Here is a 23,858-nt window from a genome sequence, read left to right on the forward strand (position 1 = left end):
AGAATTATGAGATATTTTTTAACAATATTGAAAATGATCACACCAGAATCCTGAGCGACTTTACCTAGAAAAGAAAGCAAGACTCTTCCGGTACCTTGGTAGGAATTCTCTCAGAATTCCATTGAGGATTTTCCTAGAATCCTGAGAGAGATTACTCCATATCTATGAGATGGGTTGTCTCAGAGTCCCGAGAGGAATTCTCCCAAAATCCTGTGATAGATTGTCTCAAAGTCCTAAGAGAAGTTCTCCCTTGGGATTCTCCCAAAATATTCTAGAATCCTAAGAAGGGTTATCCCAGAATCCTGAATACGGTTATCCCAGAATCCTAAGATGAATTCTTCCAGAATCCTGAGAGAAATTCCAAGTGCGGTTCTTCCACATTATTGAAATGATTTCATGTGGAATACTGAGAAAGATTGCCACAAAAAAGAATTTTGGAATTCTAAGATGAATTCCCCAAGATACTTAAAAGAATTTACCCAGAATCCTGCAAAGTGTAGCTTAGAACTCTAAGAAGGATTACTCCAGAATTCTGAGAAAGGTTCCTCAAAATACCTGGCGCGACTGCCATGGAAACCTGAGATATACTCTCATATAATTCTGGAAGATAGGATTCCCCCAGAATCCTGAGAAAAATTCCTCCAGAATGCTTTGAGTATTCTCCCAGAATTCCCCGAAAATCTTGGGTGGAATTCTACGAGTGATTTCCTCAGAATCATGAGAGGGACCATAAAAGGGTTTTTTTCTAGATTGTTGAGAGATATATATCTATTAAACTAAGCGGTTTATTTTCCGAAAATCTGATGAGGATTCTCCCTGGAAGGGGTTATGAAAACTTCTAGAATGGACTTCCCCAGCATCCCTGAGAATCCTGGAATTCTAAAAGATATTCCCACATAACAGTAAAATTATCGCAGATTTCGGAAAGACATTCCCCCATAATCTTTGAAAGGACTCCCCTGAACTCCTGAAAGGGGTTGTCTCAGAACTCTGAGAGTGATTCCTCTAGATTTTACGGCAGTACTACAAGAGAATCTTCCAATAATCCTATCAGGGATTTTTCCTGATTACTAAGAGGGATTTTTCCAGAATTCTGAAAGGGATTTTAACGAGCAGCTGCTCCAGAATACAGAAAACAGAATTCTACTGAGATTCTCATAGAATGCTGAGAAGGATTTCTTTCGAACCCTTAGAGGAATGCAAAATGCAATTTTCTCTAGAAAATTCTGTCCACAATCTCATGAGAAATTATTCAATAATTAATAACTCTGAAAGAAAGTGCACTAGAATCTCGAAAAATATAGCCCCGGAATCCCAAGAATTTCTCCAGAATCATGGTCGCCAGAATCATTTTCCCAGGAGGCCAAATTTTCAGAGAATCTTGGGAAGGATCTTACGCAGAATCGTGTATGGGATTCCCCCAGAATCCTAAGAGATATTCCCCCAGAATTCTAAGAAAATTCCGCCACAATTCTGATAATGCTGAGTATGATACTCCAAGAACTCTGAGAGAAGTTCTTGAGAATGCTGAGAAAGATTTCCTCAGAATTCAGAGTGGAATCCTAAGTGAGGGTTTTCCAGAATCAACCCAGATCATCCAGAAATTTCTTAGAATCCTGAAAGGGATTTCACCCTTGGTAGGGAACCCTGGTAGGGAATACCTCAAAATCCTGAAATGAGCTTCCTTAGAATCCAGAGATTCCGTAGAATTCTGATAGGTGTTCCTTTATAATACTGCTGAGTAAAATTCCTCTAGGACTTTTAAAGGGCCTCTTCCTTAATTTTGTGGGTTCCTCTAAAATTCTGTGAGAGATTCTTTCAAAATGCTGAAAATTATCACACCATCATCCTGAGAGACCTTATCGCAGAAAAGAGAAAAGAGAACTCTTTCAGTAGGAATTCTCCCTGAATCCTGTGATGGATTGCTTCACCCTGCAAGAAATTCTCCTGCAGTATTGAAAGACATCCCATTAGATTCATGAATCAGATTGCCCCAGAACTCTGAGAGGGACCCTAAGAAGGAATCTTCCACATTATTAGGGGAATTCAACTAGAATCCTGAGAGGGATTCTCAAAAGAACAACGGAATCCAGAGATGGACTGACCTAGAATCCTGAGAAGGATGCGCTAGAGCCCTGAAAGGGACTTTCTCGACCATAAAAAGGATTTCCTCAGAATCCTGAGAAAGATTCACTTAGACTCCTGGGAGGGGTTGCCCAAGAAACCTGAGATATACAGGTATAGCTTGATTTAGTAGGCCCTAGATTATATGGACCCTCGATTTTATGAACATCGATTTAATGTACATTTTACCTCGATTTTAGGTAAAATTTCTAATGGTAAAACCCTACAGTACATTCTAAAAAAAATATTTTTGAATCGTAAGAAAAATCGGATGTAAAAAATCGATTCGGTCAATTTCGTGGGGCTTCAAAATCGATTCAAAAAAAAAAAGATTAATCGGAACAAAAACATCGATGTTGCGAACATCGGTTCAAATTTGCCCAACGCTAATGCAGATACTTCCATGGCCGGCAGCCCTGCATGGACTTTGTTGATGGCTCTCGCAAACTACGCTCCGCGCATTGCCTCTTCCGCCGTAATAGCTAGGGCTGTAAACAAGGATCCCTACAAAGAGGTTTACCTCACTGTTAAATACGCTACTACCTATTTGAATTTGAATTTTAGTAAAAAATATACCCACGAACAAGTTTCAGGGGAAAGAAGGTCGACCACGCCAGGACTTTGCATCAGGAGCTTCACTTAAGATACTAGAACACTCGGCTTACCTCTTGAAATATGTTCTTCGCTTTGTCTCTTATAATCCGCATTACCTCCTCCCGACTGAGTTTAGATTTATTGATCTGCATATCGGAGAAACTTTGAATCGTTGTAAATTTCCACTCTAAAACGAAATCACAGTTAACTCCATAACCTCAAGAAATTATAGGCCCACACCAACCTTGAGCAGTTAAGTAAAACAACACATATTTTTGCAAGTTCAGCACACTGAGGTAATCCAGGTAGTACGAGACCGCCAGATCTTTGCGCAGAATGATATCCAGGCCCAGATGAAGCAAATTAGGCGTTCCCCGGTCCAGCTCGCTCGTCTTGCCCAGGTCACTCTTGTTGCTCTGCAGATGGCTGATGCGCAAATCGATCAACTTCTGGGTGTACTTGAGGCTGGCCAGTTCGGCACCGGAGTTCTTAATCTTATACTTTTCGTCCATTTCTTTGGTTATTAGCTGTCGACAGGCTCGCAGCTCCGACAGATCGTGCGACTGGCGGATCATTTTCAGCAGAAACTCTCCACTTGGTGGATCTTTGGCGAAGTGCTTGGCAATTTGCAGGTTTATAAAGTCCGGATCGGTTAGGGTTGAAACCAGCGGTTTGAGGAGGCTGTTCGCTAAGATGTTGCTGAGCAGGGCTCGCAGCGTCTGGCAGTTGAAATCTTCCTCGGGAAGGGTGAAGTATAATACTGTTTCCGCGATGCTTTTGAAGTACTCTGGAAAAAAATAGAGAACCGTAAAGGTTGATCCAATGACATTAGGTCTGTTGATACCTACCGAGCATTTCTTCTTCATCCATACACTGTTGTTTGTAGTCATCGCAGAATCCGAAAAACGAGTTCAACAGCATAGTATCCGGATCGAGCAACGATTGTTCATCCGCTTGCACGCCGTAGAACTTGGAATTGGCCACGTTTTTCTGCAGCGCCGCGTTCCCCAGGTGCCACGTCAGATCGGTTTCGCTTTTGTTTCGCCGATGGCCATTTCCACGTTGGTTCCGCTTTTGCGGCGAAAGCTTCTCGTGAATCTTCAGTCTTTTCGGATCGTTTCCATTGGTTTGCTTGGAGCTATTTTCCTGAGTGGCCAACCGGTAAAATCGGGTGTGCCGGGCCAAGTCGTCGATCAGCTTGGTGGTCATCAGGGGAAGCAGCTCGGCGGATTTCACCCGTTGGCACACTTTGAGAATCAGGGTTTCTATACTGGTACGGATGTTGGTTTCGCTGAACTCGCGACTGTCCGAAACGGCCGTGAACCACGAGTCGATGAAATCTCTTATTACGTAATCTACGATAGTGTGGATCAGCTTGTCGACGGCTTTGTTTCCGCTGAGAATTTTTTTCTTCTTCGGAGATCCAGGAGGGGAGTCACGGTGTAGAAGGATCTCCGGATGGGTGATGTAAGATTTGAATGATGCTAACGGCGATGCACTGGCACCAGTGGTCACTTCCTCACCCATTTGAACGGCACCCACTGAAATATATGTACACGTTTTTTTATTATTGAAGATTCAAAGCAGTCTTATATTTTTTATCTGTGTGAACCAGATTATAAAGATAGGCTAGTTCATCACGGAACTCATGCTTTACTTCGCTCCCGAAAGAAGAACTCATATTTTGTGAGTTTGTCGATAGTGGGATTCGATCCCATGTCATCCGCGTGATAGTCACGTGCTTTAACTATCACAACAGGTTCGCTCCACTCTCTTGAAAATGTCAAAATTAAAAAATAAAAGTTAAACGCTTACAACACCTTTTCAAGACAAATATATCACCATTTAGTTTAAAAAAACTAAATTATCTGAGAAATGGCCACTGGAATACAAATCCGGCTATTCTCGCTTTGGCGTGATATTCGTAATATTTCAATGTCTAAGTCATATCATTCAATTACTCACAAGTTGAAGAGTACGCAATAAATTCAGCTTCTGTTTTGTTCTCAACAAAAAATTTAGATAATTATCTCAGTTCTCAATATGAGGTAGATGCACCAAGTGCATAGATTCGCCTGTGAAAGGGCCCGGCAGGAACGCAGACTGCCACAATCTAGCTCCCCGTTGGGGAGTTGGACAAGACGATTGCAGTTGACAACATCAGGGTAGGCTGCAGTGGCGTAGCTAGGAATTTGGGGGCCCGGTGCAGAACCAAATTTGTGGGCCCTCATGAAAATTACAGATGTACATATTTTACAGTGATAAGTCTAGCCTTCTAACTCTCAAATGATCACACTTTATTTTGTATTTTGTACAAAATGCTGAAAAAAATATCGACTTTTAAACTCAGCATTAGCGTGATGCTGGCGGTGGTGGCCAACTGACTGACGGAAGGTTAAAAATTCTTTTCTATGTATATTCTTTTATGAATTTCTTCGGGGATTTCTGCAAGGATACATCCCGGAGTTCCATCAATGAGCGTAAGATTATTTTCTAAGAAAAATGTCGAATTTATTAAGAAATTTCAAGTCCTTCAAAGATTGCTTTACCGTTTTCTTAAAAAAAAGTCTTTCTGAATAATAATTTGTCTTCAAGAATCTTTCAAGTGGTTAACGGAAGTGTGTCATTCAGTATTTCGCTAAACACTCCATCAGGTATTCTTACAGTGTTTTCTCCGAGCATGTTTTCAAAAGTACTTTAGAGTTTTTTGAAAGATTCATGCAAATGCTTTATCAAGTATTTCTCGAAACATTTGTTCAGGAAGTCCATCAGAGATTCAATTATATCTCTGAGGATTCATCTATAAGATCAAAGAAATCTTAAGAAATTCTAGAAAAAACCACTACAAATTTTTCCAATGATTTTTTTGGAACCAGATATTTTTCCAAGAAATTACATCGGAATTCCGTGAGAGGAAGAGAAGTCCTTCTAGAATTTCTTCAAACATTTCTCCATGGTTTCTTTCAGGAGGTCCTCAAAATATCCCTTAAATGATTTTTCTACGGAAGTCAAGCATTTCTCCATAGATATATCCAAGAATTTATCTTGGCATTTCCTCAAGCATTCATTCCTCATCTTAGCGTTCCTTTAAAGATTTCTTAAGAATTTCTTTAGAAATTCCTCCAAGAATTCCCCAAAGGATTACTGCAACGTTTTTTTTAAATCTGCAAGAATTCTTCAAGGAGTTTCTCTAAAGTGTTATTAAGAGATTTATCCTAGAGCCAAGGGCTGAAAGTCTCTTTAATAAAGACAAATCAATCAATCAATCAATTTACCCTAGATATCCTCCAAGAAATGTCCAATGAATCCATTGGATAATAATTTTAAAAAATCCTCCAAGAGGCTGTCCATTAATTACGTAAGGGAATTTTTTCGATTTTCTGATACCCCCTCCCCCCCTGGTAAGATTTTTTGTATGAGAACCCAATTTTTTTTGTATGGCGCTTAAGATTTCTCAAACCCCCCCATCCCCCCATTAAACCTTACGTAATCAATGGACAGCCCCCAAGGATCCCTACCAAAGTTCCTCTAAGAAAATTCTAAGAGGAACTTTGGTAGAAATTCCTTCCAAAAGTCCTTCTGGATTTCTTCCAACGAATTCTTTAATATCCATCTACTCTAGGAGTTTTCCCAAGGATTTCTTCAGGAATTTTCGCTAGAATTCCTCTAGGAGATCTTCTAAAAATATCCATTAAGACGTTTGATAAGACTCCTTAAAGACTCCTTAAAAATTACGCAAAACCTTTTAAAAAATCATTCTAAGTTTCCATCAAGCAATTCTAAAGGAATTCTTTCAAAGATGCCTTTACAAATTCCTCCCAAACTTCCTTCAGGAGTTTTTACAAAGGTTTCTTTAATAGTTCATCTTATAAATTCTCTTGTCATTTCTCCAAGGATTCAACAGATTGAAATTAAAAAAAAAATGCAAGTAATCTTTCAATTCTCACAGAAATTCCCCAAAGTAATTCTACTGGTATACCTTCAAACATTTTTCTTAGATAATTCTTTTGAGATTTTCTACGGCTTTCGGCTCTTGATAATAAAGTTATTTTAAAAAAATCTTCAGCCGTTCCATTGTAAATTCTTGATTTTCTTTTAAATTCACAAGAGTGTATCTCATAGAACCTCAAATTTTCTAAGCATTACCGGTGACATTTTCTAAAATTACCGCTTCAGTTTACAAACGAATCGACTGAAGAATTTTCAGATTACCTGCCGAATGAATTTTGAAAGGAACTATTAAAAGAATTACAAAAATAATTGCCAGGTATATTAGCAAGACTGCCGGTGAAACTTCCAAACGAATTGCTGAAAGGAATCCCGCAGGATTTCCCTGATAAATTTCTATTTCTATTTCGAAAAGTAATGCCGTAGATATTTTCTAAAAAAAAAACATGTCAATTTCGAATATTATTGCCCAGAAATTTCCGATTGTGTTGCCGAACCAAAATTCGAAGAAATTGCCGAAATAGTTAAAAAAAATGTACAAGAAAATCCCAAAAATAATCTTAAAGGAATTGAAAAAAAAATGCTAAAAGGATTTCCAAAGGTTTTGCCAAAAAAAACTCCGCCAAAGATAATATGAAAAATGTTCACGGGGTAGCTCACAGGAAATTCACTGAATGCATTTCTAAAGTAAATGCCAAATGAATTACCCAATCAAATTTCGTAGGAATTTCCCGGAAGAAGTTTCGAGAAGAGTGTTGAAGTTATTCCCAAATATCATTAAAAACGGCTACGCAGTCTTGAAATTAGCAAACGATGTTTATTACTTACCCAACGTTTCGACACGGGGTTAGTGTCTTCTACAGGGGGAAACTAATTTGGTAGTTTTTGGTCTTATGGTTCGTCTAACTGTAACTGTCCTATCATTAGTTTGTTGGTACATGACTTATTTGACTTGTTATAACTTTCAACGGACATTTTGCAATGAAAGTTACAACAGCCAAATAAGTCATGTACCAACAAACTAATGACAGGACAGTTACAGTTAAACAAAACATAAGACGACCAAATTAGTTTCCTCCTGAATGAGACCCTAACCCCGTGTCGAAACGTTGGGCAAGTAATAAACATCTTTAGCTAATTTCAAGACTGCGTAGCCGTTTTTAACGATAGTTGAAACGATACAGTCGAGCCTCCACTAGGAATTGCCTAACAATTTCTCAAAAAAGTTGTCGTAGGAATTTTCAATGAAACTTATAACCGAGTTCCTAAAAAAATCTTCTTTTTACCAAAGGAACTGCGAACACAATAGCTGAGACATTTTTCAAAAGAATTGCCAAAGAATTTATTTAAAAATAATGAAGAATGAATTTAGAAAAAAATTCCCAAACAAATTTCCGAATAAAATTTTCAGAATAACTGCCGAAGCAATTTCCAAATAAATTTTCAAAGGTATTCCTTAACGAATTGCTGCACAGATTTTCAAAGCAATTACTGAAAATGAATCAAAAGAAATTTCTGGAGGAAAATTCTAATAAAAATTGTAAGAATTATTTCAAGAATTCTCACAGAAATTCCTCCAAGAAATTTTATTGGAATTCTTTCAATGAATTCTTTAGGTATTCTTCCAAGGTTTTCATCTATTGATACCATTAAATATTTACTTAGCGATAACACGCAATTTTTCCTTCACGAAACTTTTAAGATTTTTTTTTAACGATTCCATCAAGCATTTGTTCCAAACGAGGAACTCCAAGAGATATCTTTTACGATTCATCTAGGAATTACTATCTAGGAATTACTTCAAAGACTTCTTAACAAATTCCTCCAAGATTTTATTTTAGAAATTCCTTCAAGATTTGTTTTAAGAAATTTCTGCAAGGGTTCTTTTTGCAATACCTCAAGCGATTTTCTTAAAGTCAAGTCCTTTCAAGTATTTCTTACGAAGCATTATTCAAGGATTTCAAAGATTCCTTCAGAAATTCTTCCAATAATTACTGTATGAAATCTTCCAAAGATTACGCAGTTTTTTAAATTCCTCTTTCACAACTCGTTCATGTATCTTAAGAAAATCCAATAAATATTTAAACTTTTTTTTTCAAGAATTTTACACGCTATGTTACAAACATTTCTCCAGGGATTTCTCAAAGTTTTCCTTCAGATAATCCAACAAAAGCACATTCATCTTTAAAGGATTCCTGCACAAATTCCCTTAGGGGGTCTTATAGGAATTTCCCCAAGGCTTCCAGCGGGAATTTTTCCACTGAATGGGAATTCTTTTGAAAATGTTTTTTGGTTTGCATCAACGAATTTGAGAGGAATTCTTTGGGACTCATGCCATTGATATTTTTTGAAAAGTTATCTAGGCATTTCATAATTGATTCTTCCAGAACTCCCTTCGCTTTCAAAATTTCTTCAGGAATCCTTTACGCAATTCCTCGTAAAACATCCAGTACTTCTACTACTACTTCATAGTACTGTAGTTATCTGTCAAGAATGTTATCAAAGATATTTCCAAAATCAACCTAATGTTTCTTTCCGAGTACATCTTAGAATTCATCTAGAAGATTCTTCGAGGATTCCTTTAAAATTTCCTCCAAAAATTCCTGCAAGCATTTCTACAAGGATTCTTTCAGGAATTCCTCCGAAACTCCTTCAAAAATCTCACAAGGATCCATTGAAGAGTCATACCTGATCAAGCATGATCTCAGAAATTCATCAAAGATATTTTCCATGAGGAACTCCTGCAACATTCTTTCTTTGAGAAGTCTCTAAAAGGATCCTTAGAGAAATTTCTTAAGGTTCATCTGATTCGTTGAAGGACTTCATGACATAATCCTTGAAGGACTTAATGAAGGGATCCGAAGAGGTATTCCTGAAGGAATGCTTGAAAGAATTTGTAGGGTAAAATTATCCTTGAAGGAATTTTTGAAAGATTCCTTGATACATTTTGGAAAAAAATCCTGAAGAAATTCTTGGTGGTGTTCCTGAAGGAATCAATTCAAGTATTTCGAAATCAATGCTTAGAATAATTTCTAAAGCAATCCATGAAAAAAGTTCTGAAGTAAATCTTAGAGGATTTTTTGCAAAAGGCTTTTAAGTTACTGCTAGATAAATCGTCATACATATCCCCCAAGGGAAGGTATGTAAGTATTTACCTTGCCCGAAGGAATTCTCGTAGAAACCCTTCAAGGAATACTTGGAAAGAAAAACTTGATGAAATTTTTGGAATACATCCGTTGATTGCACTTTTTTATGCAGAAGCAAAAAAAAAACGACAAAATACTGTTATTACGGTTTTGACTTGGCATGTGTTTAGATCATAATTTTCATAAATGCGGCCTCTGAATTTTAGCTGCTACTAACGTTAGGCAATTTTAAATCGATGTTCGCAACATCGATGTTTTTGTTTCGAATAATCGATTTTTTGAATCGATGTTGAAGCCCTACAAAATCGAACGAATCGATATTTTACATTCGATTTTTCTTTAGATTCAAAAATATTGCATTTTAATTTTTCTTCAGAATGCATTGTCTCAACGTTTCTTCAATTTTCGACACAGAGTCGTAAAATCATTAGCGGAGCTAGGAATTTTTCCAGGGGGGGGGGGGCAGAATATGCAAATAGGCATTGTAGTTTTGAGGAATCATAATGACTGTTTTAGATTTGTTTCTAATTTCGAAAACTACATATGAATATGGACAATTCCTCCAGAAATTTTTCCATAGCTTGCTACAGTGATTCCATCTTGAATTCCTTCAGAGATTCCTTTAAGAATTCATCCAGGGATTTCAGCAGACATTTCTTCGGATATTTGTCCTGGATATCTTCAAAGGTTCCTCCAATGATTGTTCTAGTGTTGTTTTCAGAGTTTCCTTCAGGAATTTCTCCAGAGATCCTTTAAGGTATTTCTGTAGATATTCCATCAAAGATTTCATCAAGGATTTCTACATATATTCCTTCCAGAATTCCATCCAAGTATTCCTTCAACAATTCCTCCAGAAATTACTTCAGACATGGATCTCTTCATATTCCTCTTGGGATTGCTTTCAAGTTTCCTCCTGGGGTTTCTTCAGGAACTCCTCCAGTGATTCCTTCAGGAACTGCTACAGGGATTGCTCCAAAAGTTCCTCTGCGTACTCTTTTTGGGATTCCTTCAGGATTTCCTTTGAAATTTCAGCGATGTTTTCAGTACTTCCTCCTAAGATTTCTTCCTAAACCTTTCTCATAAGTCCTACAGAAATTGATCCTTGGATTTCTTCAGGAATTCCTTCTCGGATTCCTCCAAGAATTCCTCAAGGGATTCATCCAGAAATTTCTCCAGGATTCCTCTGGGAATTCCAACATGGATTCCTCTAAAAACTCTTATAAGGATTCATCCGGGAATCCTGTAGCAATTCCTCTAGAGATTCCTCTAGGAATTCATCCAGAGATTCCTAAAGATCCTCTTAAGAACCTCAAGGAATTCCTCTAGAGATTCCTCTAGGAATTCCGCTAGGGACTTCTCTAAGGATTCCTCCAGGGTTTCCCCATGGAATGTATACAGGGATTTCTACAGAAATTCCTCTAGAGATTTCTCAAAGAATTTCTCTAGAGATTTCTCCAGGAATTCTTACACGCATGTCTCCCAGGAATTTCTCCAGTGGTTCCTCCCTGGCATGCCTTCAGAAATTCTTCTTGGGATTGCATCCCTCCAAGAATTCCTTTAGGTATACCTCCACAATTCATACGACAATTTCTCCAGAAATTTATCCAAAAAATCCTCCCGGTATTCCTTCAGAAATGCCCCCAGGGATTCCTCCCGGAATTTATTCAGGAATTATTCCAGGTATTCCTCCAAGAATTCCTCCAGCATTTTATCCAGGCATTTCTCCAGGGACTGCTCCGGGAATTCCATCAAGAATTTCTCCAGGGATTACCCCAGGTATTTATCCAGGAATTCCTTCAGGAACTCCTACGGAAATTTTTACAGCAATTCTTTCAGAAATTTCTCCACGGAATCCTCAATGGATTCCTTCATAAATTCTTTCAGGAATTTATACAGGAATTCCTCAAAAAAATTTCCAGAAATTCCTCCGGGATTTCTTCCAGGGTTTCCTCCACGAATTCCTCTGAGACCTCCTCTAGGAATTCCTCCAGAAATAGTTCTCGGGGAATTCCTCTAGGAATTTCTTCAGAAGTTTCTTCAGAGATTCCTCCCAGAATTCCTCTAGAGATTCCTCCACCGATTCATTCAGGGATTTCTTCAAGAATTCCTCTATGGAATTCTCCAAGAGTTCAACCTGGGATTCCACCAGGAATATTCCCAAAAGATCCTCCAGGCATTGCCAAATTTTTTTTTTTGAAATTTCTCTAAGGATTATTCCAGGAATTCCTCAAGTTGTTTCTTCTCGAGGGATTCCTTCCAAATTTCCTCCAAGGATTCATCCAGGAGTTCACCAAGGGATTCCTTCAAGATTTTTTCCAGAATACGCTCCAGGCATTCATCCAAGAATTTCTCCAGGGAGCCCTCTAAGAAATTCTCCTGGAATTTCTCGAGGGATTTCTTCAGGGTTTCCTTCAGGTATTCCTGCAGGGATTCATCCAGACAAATATTGGTTCTATTGCCCAAACCCGGGAAGCCACCTGGCAATCCGTCGGCATACAGACCTATCTGACTTCTGGACGCTGCCAGAAAACTGTTGGAACGGATCATTCTGTCGAGGCTGATGGTCTCTACCGAGAAGTCCAATGACTCTGGACTCTCGGATAACCAGTTCGGCTTCCAGAAAGGTCGATTAACGGTGGACGCTATTAGGGCTGTAACCAAAATGGCCGTCATAGTGCTTCAAAATAAGCGAACAAGAATCCGCTATTGCGTGGTCGTCACGCTGGACGTAAAGAATGCGTCCAAGAACTTCAGCTGGGCCGTCATCGAGAGCGCCGGATACTGGAGAGGATGTTAATCTAGACACCGAGAAAGTTGGCTTTCGCGCACCACAAAATGGAGGTGGCCGTGGTGGTGAACAACCGCAAGTCTGAACAACAGGCAGTGATCACCACAGGCGGATGCACGATCAACTCTGAACATTGAAGCAAGTCGGGGTCATGATCATCGTGGAATATGCCTGAAAAAAGGGCAAACATGGCGATAATGACATTGTCAAAGATAATGTTAAATAACTCGGCAATAGTCCCGAGCAAGCGTAAGCTCCATACTAGCGGAGGATTGGATTACGTAAAGACAGCTAAAAATCACCCATTACAAAACGGAAGTAGTAAACAATCACAAGCCCAAGTGGTAATCTCTACGGGCGAGTGCACGATCAACTCCAAGCGAACTAAAGCAGCTGAGTGTCATGATCGATGACAAGCTTAACTTCGGTAGCAACGTTGAATACGCCTGCAAAACGGCAAGTATGGCGTATATGGCGTTGTCTAAGATAGTGTCAACCAGACCGGTAACAGGCTCAAGCAAGCTTGTGGTTTGTGACTGTGTCGTTGAAGAGGTTATATAAATATGCTTTTTTACATTCAATTGCAGGATCTATTCTTGGATAATTTTGAGTACAAATGACAAATACCATCACCTGCAGAAGCGTGCACATAACGATGAATACACATAACCTACACGATAATGTCCCAGTTCATACTTACCATCTTTTCTCCTCTGCAACCGATCACCATCATGATGTGATTGCTGCTGTAACTGTATAGTCTTTCCCTTGTCCGTATGAATTTTGATGTTCTCAAATGGTCTCCATCGGCCCGGCTTTTCTTCACTCGGCGACAGCAGTTTCCCATGTTGCTCCCGTGCCGAAGCCGTTGGCGGTGCATTATCTAGAATTTTATAATCCTTTTGGTGAAAGTGCAAATGGCCCTTGTGCATGAGGTTATCCGTTATCAGGCCCGAGCCCGACGACTTGGTCTGTTGCGTTCCACTAGTACTTCCGTTGCTGCCCGAAGGGGACGTCCCTTCACCGGTTCGTTTCTTAAAGAGTAGTTCGATGCCGGCGTCCAGCAGGTTACGTCGCTTGCCCTGCTCAGAGGAGGCCAACGCGTGCAACCGGGATTTTCGGGACTCAGTTTGGACTTTAATGTTAGGTGAGATCAATAGCATACTACTGGGCTTCTGGTCGCATACTGATGGCGGCGGAAAGTGTGAGAAGCGTGAGGACATAATAAGAGAAAGATTACAAATGGATAATGAGAGATGCCACGTTGGACATTATCTTACGACGGGAAGTTAACACACGAAAATTTTGATGCAAGAAATTATTGAATTAAAATCAGTAAAGTCTCGGACGCATAGATAAGCTTCATGTACGTACAAATTAATTTGGCCAAATTGAAAATTGGGGCTACCGAATCACTCATATTAAATTACGTTTATTTATCATGAAAAGAATGTTTGGAACTCGCGTATCTCAACGAAATCCGGATCGGGCCTTTGTGAAATGAAAGAATCCAGTTTTTCATCATTAACCATCAAAATTCCGAAAATGACAAATTTTGAGTTGTTCCTGTGATACCTTACACACTCCCGTCAAAGTATACACATTTTTTCATTGCTATCTCTGTCACACTACTAGAGGATCCATTTAAAAATACCCATTATGAAGTTAAGGCCGGACGGGACGGTGGTTGAATCATCCGCCATTGCTCTTTTGCTAGTAAGATGCAAATCTCAACTTCTACTTCATATTATTGGCTAGAAATTTGATCGTTCATTTGCTCACTTTTGGTGCACAATCGACTAAAGTTTCAGCTACGTCAGTGCAGTGGAAATTGATATTTGCTTCTTCAAAATCGCGAGGCAAATTGTTAGAAAGAGAGGGAAGATAGGAAAAATTACACGTCGTCCCGTGCGGCCTTAAGTGGCTCATCTTCATAATAGCTATTTTTAAATGGAGCCTTTTGTAGAGTGACAGAGATAGCAATGAAAAAGCGGTTGCTTTGATGGGCGTGTATGTTATAATGAAAAAAAAATAATAATAATGATGATGAAAATTACTTCGTTATGTTTTCCGTGTTTCTTTACGTCTAGGATCAGTCAAATGTATAGAAGTTGTTTATTATTTTCTGGAGTGTGAGTGATTGTATGTGGTAATAAAATATCGTTAATAAAGCGCATATAGATAGTGAATACACAGTGCCTCTCTTGTACCGCCAATATAGTCTTTATTCAAGATCTCATGAGCATTTCAGCCCATCTATACGTCCAGATAATAAAATTACAAAGTAAAAATTAACTTATGTTACTCACTGTTCGGCTAGGTGTCGAATCCGGCACGAAGCAAAATCAAAACAAACTCGTCCGAATATGCCGCCTCGCACTCACACACAAACAAACTGAGTGTACAACAAATATACGGAAGACAACAGAACATGAAAACAAACCAACTCCACCTGACCAGTCAGTGCGAGAAAGGAATTTTACCTGCCCTACTATAACAGAAAGGGGTGTTGAGAAATAAGACACAAAAATGTGAACAATATGAATGCATGCGAAAGCAACAAGGAAGTAACAGCCAATCATTTCGACATAAACACAGAAATCAATCATCACTTACCAATGCTAAGACCAAGAGTTTTCGGTTCGTCTAAAGGATTTTCCAGCAATCCACTGTCGAGAAACTTGTCCAAATCTCCATGTTGCAGATAAAGAATGGTCAGAAACCTACAAGCAAACAATTGCAATTGCAAAAGCATTGCAATCAATCTAGGCCAGCAATTATCACTATCAATATTGACTCACCCGATAAGAAATCCAACCAGACCAATTAGGATTGCGATGAACCAAAACAGTCCGAGGATGTTGATGGACACTCCCACGGTAAGTACGATCCAGCTGGCATATTTGAACTCCATTTCGTTTGAATCCACTGCTGCTGGATTGGCGGCTGATTAATTCATATTTTTCACCGGAACACCGTTATTTTTGAACTAAAAATCGAGGGAAAAATCATATTTTTCCGAGACGAAAAAGCAACCGACGACGGAATAGCACTCCTTTTTTCACTTTTTTCGCAGTGTTCTAAATGTATTGACAAAGAGATTTGCAAATCTGACAAGAGTTTGACAGCGACGATGGCCTTCACGAATACTAGTGTGCATGGATCCTGTAAAATGGCAATCAGCTGTTCGACAGTAGAGGATGGAAAAGCGAAGACCTCTCAGTTTTCTGAGACCTGGCACCAGATGGTGTTGATAGAATGATACTCTATATAAATTTCATACTATCGGTGGCTGCTGACTCGATTGCAACATTTTTGTTATTTAATCAATCATGTAATTAATTATAAATCGTTGGTTAAACAGTGTCCCGCCCTTTCCAATGCAATGCGATCTGTCCGACCCCTTGGTGCTGCTAAGGCGCGGAATCGTTCTTTTACCTATTTACGGCGCGGTCTACAACCCTCAAGAGGTACAAAGGATGTGTGTTTAGCTAAGTCAAATTCCCACGTAGCCACAGTTTTCCAGTTTTGAACGCAGGAGCTACCTCCACTCCGAGGATGTTCGAGAATGACATCCCGCAGGGGTTTGTCGCAAAAAAAAAACAGACGTTACACTTAGAAATAAATTCTTAATGAAAATCGTCAAGAAAACGTAATCGCCCAATGCTAAATTTACTTTGTTAGGCTGGGCCATACTGTTTCTCATCGCGATGAACTCAGGTTTTAAACGCATACCCTCGGGAGTACACCTCATTGTGTACGCAGATGATATGTCCTTATTATTTTTTGGAAAGTCTACTAGGTGAGTCAGCACTAGAGATGAGAAAACAGATTACATTTTGAGAATGAATCGCTTTCGATTCATTCTAAAAAATGGTTGACTCTTTTGATCGAATAAGTAACAAATTTCCGGAATTTAAAGAAAAATGACGTTGTTCGTTTATTTTTCGTACATTTCTGCCCAGTTTTCGAGAAAATCCACTTGCTCGATTCGGACGTTGACGGCATACACAAACGACGTAGTAATGCAACAATAGACCAACAAATGGTCGCAGGGGAAATGTATCGCAAAACCGGGGTCAAATTGCTCTCTGGGTTGAAATTGATCAGACGTTTTTCCGTTGGATAGAGAATATGCATCGATTCCCAACGGTACCCAACAGGAAACAAAATGACGTAGTAATACGCAGGATTCACATATTTATATTTGTAAATTCCATCAAAGAATCAAATCAATAATGCGAGACGGGCACACAATATAAAAATGAAAACAAAAATATAAATTGGCAAAGATTACGTTGTTTTGCGGTGAGTCATAAGCAAGTGACTCACTTGAAGTGAGCTGTCAAGCTTATTCTTTCGGCAACTCGTTGGTATCGTAATGACCGATGGCACAAATGTCCCAAATTGAGGAAACCGTGCCTCTGGAGCCGCCCTTCTGATACCTACTGAAAAGAATCATGGTTCACACACTCAGTTTTGCTAATCGATTCGCGCTAAACCATGATGGGGAAAATCTGCTCAACAAACACCCGGACAGGTCCAGGTAGTGTGGCCATTTTATTTTTATCAACTCACTTTAAACTATAAAGTTCATTCGTGACGGGAGGTAGTGTGGGGTTAAGGCCGTCTTCTACAACAAAAATAAAAGCCAGGACCACTCTCTCCTCGACCCACTAAACACATTCCCATGGTTACCAAACCATTCGTCTCTAGTGCATTCCCATCCTAAAGGATAGCTCCGTAGCCTGTAGCAACGAACATCGATGGCTCGCTTTGAGTAATCCATCAAGATACAGGGGATACTCAAAATAACTGGGACAGGTAAAATTTTCACTTTTCAAAAAATGTTCAAATCGCTGTAACTTTTCGAAATGGGCATCAAATATTCTTAAATTTTTAATGTGAGTTTATCAACTAGTTGTGTATCAGTGGTCAAAATTTGGGAAGGATCGGGCCATTCTACACAAAGTTATAAAGGTTCCAGAAAAAGGTATAATTATCCGATAGCCAATTTTGAGCTGTTATATTCCCGGATTCAATGAACCGAATGCAATGAAATTTTGATCATTTATGACTCATATAATGAGCTATTAAAAACATTTGACTAAACTTAAAATTCTTCACACGAAAGAAAATTATTTCGATTAGATTATTTTTCTAATATAACACCAATTTTTCCAAAACTTCATCATCATTTCAAAATTTGAGATATGTAGTAATTATAGTTCATTTAAATTCCCTCTAATTGAATTCAATATATTTATGTTTCAAAGGAAAGCAACCAAATAGCCTTCATTAAATTGAAAAGGTAATGGGATGCATATGAAAAATAGATAAATTTACTAAAAAAACATGGAATAAATGAAATCGCCATAACTTTTTTTCCTATTAGTAATTTCAAATTAAGTCAACTGTTTTTCAAAGTTCATTATTTAAGTCATAAACGATCAAAATTTCATTGCATTCGGTTCATTGAATCCGGAGATATAGCAGCTCAAAATTGGCTATCGGATAAGGTAGCATGCTGGCGTTTAGCCAGTTTCCCGAGTGCTCCTTATCAATCCCTTCATCCTCGGCAGGCGGGCAGGGTCAATCACCACTCCCGCCCTTAACTGTTCTGCAAGCGCCAATAACTGATTCTTGCATAAAAAGCTATTTTACCTTCTGAAAGCTCAGGTCGTATCAACTAGCAGCAGAAGGAGTTGCTGACAATGGGTCCTCCATCTCCCCGACCTTGCCGAGAAAGGAGTTTCCAGCCACGGGCTTGGATCCAACCCAGTAGGCCGACGCCATGACAGAAACCCTATCAGGCTACCAGGGTGTTCTCCCCGCAGCCGCTTAATCGCTGTACCCGAGCAGGAGAAAATAGCTGCGCTATTCCAAATTCAGGTATGCACAATGCATTACTAATTAATAACTTGGGTAGTTCTAACGAATATCTGGTAAATAACAATATCATGTCTTGCAATACCTCAACAATAATCGATGATTTTTCCATACAAATGGCGATTTTTCAATTCTTGAATAGTTCCTCAAACTGTCCTCAATACCAAACAAATAAATCAGCGAGGATTTTCGGTTGGTGGAGCTATTTGAAATTATACTTGACTTTGGTATGCTGCAGTTATTCGTTCCTGCTCGGGCTGATTTCGACTGCAGGGCACCAGTATGAGTTCGCAGATCGTCCTCCACTTGGTCGACCCACCTAGCTCGCTGCGCTCCACGTCTTCTTGTACCGGTCGGATGACTCGAGAACCATTTTAGGGTTGCTATCCAACATCGTGACGACGTGACCCACCCACCGTAGCCTGCTGATTTTCGCGGTGTGATCCGCCGTAGATAGTACGCAACACCTTCCGTTCAAGGTGCACGTTGGTCCTCTGCACGTAGGGTTCATGTTTTGTGCCCATAAAGGACTACCGGTCCAATCAGCGTTTTGTAGATAGTTAACCCTTACACACCCGGGACGATCTACTTTTGGCAGAAATGCAATATCTTCTTTGTTTTTAAACATTTTTTGGATTTTTTACATGGTCAAGGGGAATAGTTGTGCTAAGAAATGCATGGTACCTCCCCTCTTTGCACCCTCCACCCTTTTGCTAGTAGCCGAAAATACGTGGCTTTTTTTTGTATTTTTTATAAATTCTACATGTTTTAACTCAAATTTCATCTTTTTGCTAATCACCAATAGTTTTTACTGATCCCACCATAGTCTGTTGAAGTTTTGATCCCAGAGCTATTCTAAGGTCTCCAAAGTACTCCGGAGTTTGTGTCACAAATCCAACATCCTATACAAAATTTTATATAGAATGAATCCTCACAGAACATAGTCTACGGTACTCAGAAAGCCTCAAAGCACTCTTAAAATATTTATGGTATGTATATGAATTGGGTGATCTTGGTCATCCAAATGACTCTGGAATTCATTTTCTAAAGATTTACAACATCTACCATCATTTGTGTTCACTCTGTACATGAAATTTCGTCACGTTGATGTGCATTAGACCTCGCAATGCTACGAGCAACTCGATATTGTCGTGGTTGGACATTCCGTGAAATACAAATGGCCTCCAAAACACTTTGAAGTTTGGGTAGATATCGTTACCCAAACTTCAAAGTGTTTTGGAGGCCATTTGTATTATATATATGGTATCATGCTTTAATTGTAAAACATATTCGTGGGATGTAGTCTATACAGCTGATGGAGCCTCAGTGCACAACAATAATGCTTTTGGTACATTCATGGGGTATTCCAGGCTTACCAAACTTTTTTGGAATTAGGACCTTCAAGTTCTACAGGCTCTACTCTTGTTTCTGTTCACTCTATCGGCATGATTCTTTTAGAGACGAACCAGCCAAGGGCTGAAAGTCTCTTTCATAAAGACAAATCAATCAATCAATCATAATTCTTTCACGATTGTGTCTGTTGCACCTCATAATATTGCGAGTATCTCTATGTGTAGCTATTTGGGTGTCCACTGGTATTCAAATAGACCCAATGTATTTTGAAGTTTGGGTCTCAATATCTGTAAATCTCATGATATTTTTATTGTAGCCAATGTTCGCCGAATATAATCTTCACTACTCTGAGAGCCTCGGAGTGCATTTCTAATAACTTAGCAACATTCACTTGGTGATCTAGGTCATCCAAATTATTCTGGACTTAAAACCTTCAAGCTCCATAAGCTCTACTGAATCTCTTTACTTTATCGGTTTAGCTTCTCCAAAAAATCCTTCAGGAATTCTTCAAAGACTTTCGCCAAGAATTCCTCAAATAATCTTTCCAGGTATTCCTCCAAGTATTCCTGGAAGAATTCTTCCAGGAATTTTTCAAGAAATTCCTCGAAAATTCTTCCAGGAGTTCCTCCAAGTATTCTACCAGAAATTCCTACAAAATTCCCTCAAGTGATCAAGAAATCCACCAGGAATTTCTTCAAGAATTTCTACGAATTTCTCTCTATAAATTCTGCCAATAATTCCTCAAAGAATCCCTCTAGGTATTCTTCCAAAAATTTTTCCAGGAATTCCTCATAGACTTCGGCCAAGAAACTCTCCAAGCATTCCTCCACGGATTTTTTAGGAAATTTCAACTCTGTCAGGAATTCCTTGATAAATTCTTCCTGGCATTCCACCAGAACGTTCTTCAGGAATTCCCCCCAAGAATTCCTCCAGGAATTCCACCAATAATTCCTCAAGAAATATCTCCAAGAATTCATCCAGGAATTCCTCCAAGACATCATCCTAGAATTCTTTCAAGAACTCTTCCAAGAATTCCTCCAAGAATTTAACAAGGGTCCCTCTATGACTTCTGCCGAGTATCCCTTCAGGAATTCCTCCACAAATACCTCCAAGAACTTTTTCAAGAAATTCCTTCAAGGATTCATCCAAAAAACCTACCACGAATTTCTTCATGAATATTTCAAGGATTCTTCAGGAAATCTTCAGAAAACCTCAAGAAAATACTCCTGGGACAACTCCAGGTATTCATCGGAGGAACTGCTCCGAGACTTCTCCAGAAATTTCTCCAAAAATTCCTCCAGGATTTTTTTAAAGAATTTCTTCTGTTATTCCTAAAAAAAACTTCTGCTAAGAATTTCTCCAAGAATCCGTCCAGGAATTCCTCCAGATTTTTGGGCAGGGATTCCTTTATAAATAACTCTTGGAATTCCTCTAGGGGGTTTTCAATAAATACCTTCAGGAGTTCTTCCAGGAAATCCTTGTGAAATTCCTCCAGAAATGCCTACAGGAAATTCTCCAGGGATTCCATCAGGAAATCATCTAAGAACTCCTCCAAGAATTCCTCCAACAATCCAGAACTCCTGCCAGAATTCCCTTCCATGAATTACTTCAGGAATACCTTCAAGACTTTTTTTTAAGAATTTCACCATTTCTTCAGGAATTCCTTGAAAAGTTTTTTTCTGGAATTCCTCCAAGATTTCCTACAAGAATTCTACCAGGAATTTGTCCAAGAATTTCTTGAAGAAATATCTGTATAAATTCTGCACGAATTCCTGGAGTACACTCTGGAAGAATTCATGTAGTGTGAAGGAATTTAAAAGAACATCCTGGGGAAATTCTTAGAGGAATTCCTGAAGGATTTACTTGAACAAGTCCTGAACCCAAGTAACACACTTGTCACCGAAGAGTCACGGCGGCGCAGGTTTTTGTTGCGCAGAAGTCACTGTGACTTACTTCTAACAAATAAACACTTACTTGCTAGAAGTAAGTCACAGTGACTTCTGCGCAACAAAAACCTGCGCCGCTGTGACTCTTCGGTGACAAGTGTGTTACTTGGGAAGGAACTCCTGGAGGAATTTTCAAAGTATTTTTGTGGTATTTTTATTTCTTGGAGTAATTCCAGGAGAAATTCCTGGGATATTCCTTGTAGGAATTCCTGGAGTACTTCCTGGAATAAATCTTAGAGTAAATCTTGGAGGAATTGCTGGAGAAAACTTTGGAGTGTTTTCTAGAGGAATTCCCGGAATATTTCTTGTAGGAATTCCTGGGGTATTTTCCGGATTGATTCCTAGAGGAATTCCTGTAGTAACTCCAGGAGGAATTCGTAGAGTAATTTCTGGAGGAATTCATTGAGTAGTTCCTGGAGGAATTCCTGAAAGAATTACTGGAGTACTTGCTGGACGAATTTCTGGAATATATCCTGAAGGTATTCTTGGACGGATTCTTGGAGAAATTCTTAGCAGATATTTTGGAGGAATACCTGGAGAAATTTGCTGGAGGGATTTTTGAGATGTTTCTGATAGGATTCTTGAAGGAATTCTGGGAAGAAGTCTCGGAGCAGTTCCTGGAGAATTACCTGAAAGAATTCTCGGAGGAATACCTGGGGTTGAAAAAATCCTTGGATATATTCCTGGCTAATTCTTCCTGAAGGGATTCTTGGCAGTAGTCTTAAAGGGACCCCTGGTGAAATTCTTGGGGAAAGCTCTGTAGGATTTTTTAGAGGAATTCCTGGAGGAATTCTTGAAATAATTCTAGGCAGATGTTTTGAACGAATTCCTGGATGAATTGTTGGAGATATTCTTTGGGGAATTCTTGGAAGACTTCCTGGTGGAGCTCCAAAAAGAATTTATTAAGGAATACCTGAAAGAGTTCCTGGAGGAATTCCTGGAGTAATTTCCAAAGGAGTTTCTTGAGGAATTTCGGGAGGATTTTTTTTTTCTAAACAGTTTTCGGAGGTATTTCTGAGAAAATCCCTGAAGGAATTCTTGGACGATTTATTAGAGATATGTCAGAACTTTTTTTTTTTTTGAGGAATTACTTAAGGTTTCCTGAGAAGCCTGGGGGTGTTCATGTAATAATTTGTGGTGGAACTTTTGAAAAACTTTACAAAAACACCCCCGGAAAAATTCTACGAAGAATCCCTTTAGAAGTTCCTGGAGGATTTCCTGAAATAATTTCTGTTGGAATTCCTTGGAAAATTTATTCACGAATTCCTGGAGGAATTTCTGGAGAAATGCCTGAAAATAATCTCGGATGAACCCCTGGAGTAATTTTTGGAAGATTTTTTGGAAGATTTCTCGGAGGTTTTGGGAGAAATTCTTTGAGGATTTTCTAGAGAAATTTCTTGAGAGCTTCTTGGAAAAAAACATAGAGGAATTCTTGGAGAAACTCCTGGAGAAACTCTTGGAGGAATTTCTGGAGGAATGTTTGGAGAATTTCTAAGCAGAAGTCTATGAGGAATTCCTGGAGAAATTGTTGGAGGAATACCAAGAGAAATACCTTGAGAAATTCTCGGCAGAATTTTAAGAGTGATATCTGGAGAAATTCTTGAAGAAATTCCTGCTGGAATTCTTGAAGGAATTCATGGAGAAATTCCTGGAGAGGTTCTTGTAGGAATTTTTTGGAATACTTGGAGGAACTCCTGGAAGAATTTTTGAGGAATTTCTTGAAAACTTCCTGGAAGAATTCTTCCAGGATTTCTTGGAGGAATACCTGGGAAGATTGTTTGAGGAATTCTTAGCGAAAGTCTTGGAAGAATTCCTGAAGGATTTTTTGGAGGAGCTACACCGATAAAGTAAAGAGGTTCGGTAGAACTTGTGGAGCTTGAAGGTTTTTATTCCAGAATAATTTGAATGACCTAGATCACCAAGTGAATGTTGCTAAGTTATCAGAATTGCACTCCGAGGCTCTCAGAGTATATCATAAGATTTACGGATATTGCGACCCATACTTCAGAATACATTGGGTCTATTTGAATACCAGTGGACACCAAAATAGCTACACATAGAGATATTCGC

At 39.0% G+C, this 23,858-nt stretch overlaps 1 protein-coding gene across 1 annotated transcript; it reads right to left on the reverse strand.

Moving 5' to 3' along the window:
- Positions 1-2,962: 2,962 nt before the first annotated feature.
- LOC109431868 (sorting nexin-13-like) lies at positions 2,963-15,743 on the reverse strand (the record flags this gene model as incomplete). Its single annotated transcript, XM_062855619.1, is given in 5 exon segments — positions 2,963-3,505; positions 3,567-4,259; positions 13,301-13,786; positions 15,217-15,323; positions 15,402-15,743. Coding segments are annotated over 5 exon segments (1,942 nt in total), but the record flags the coding sequence as incomplete, so codon positions are not given.
- Positions 15,744-23,858: the final 8,115 nt, after the last annotated feature.

This window comes from Aedes albopictus, chromosome 3 (assembly GCF_035046485.1).
Source record: "Aedes albopictus strain Foshan chromosome 3, AalbF5, whole genome shotgun sequence".
Taxonomy (NCBI): domain Eukaryota; kingdom Metazoa; phylum Arthropoda; class Insecta; order Diptera; family Culicidae; genus Aedes; species Aedes albopictus.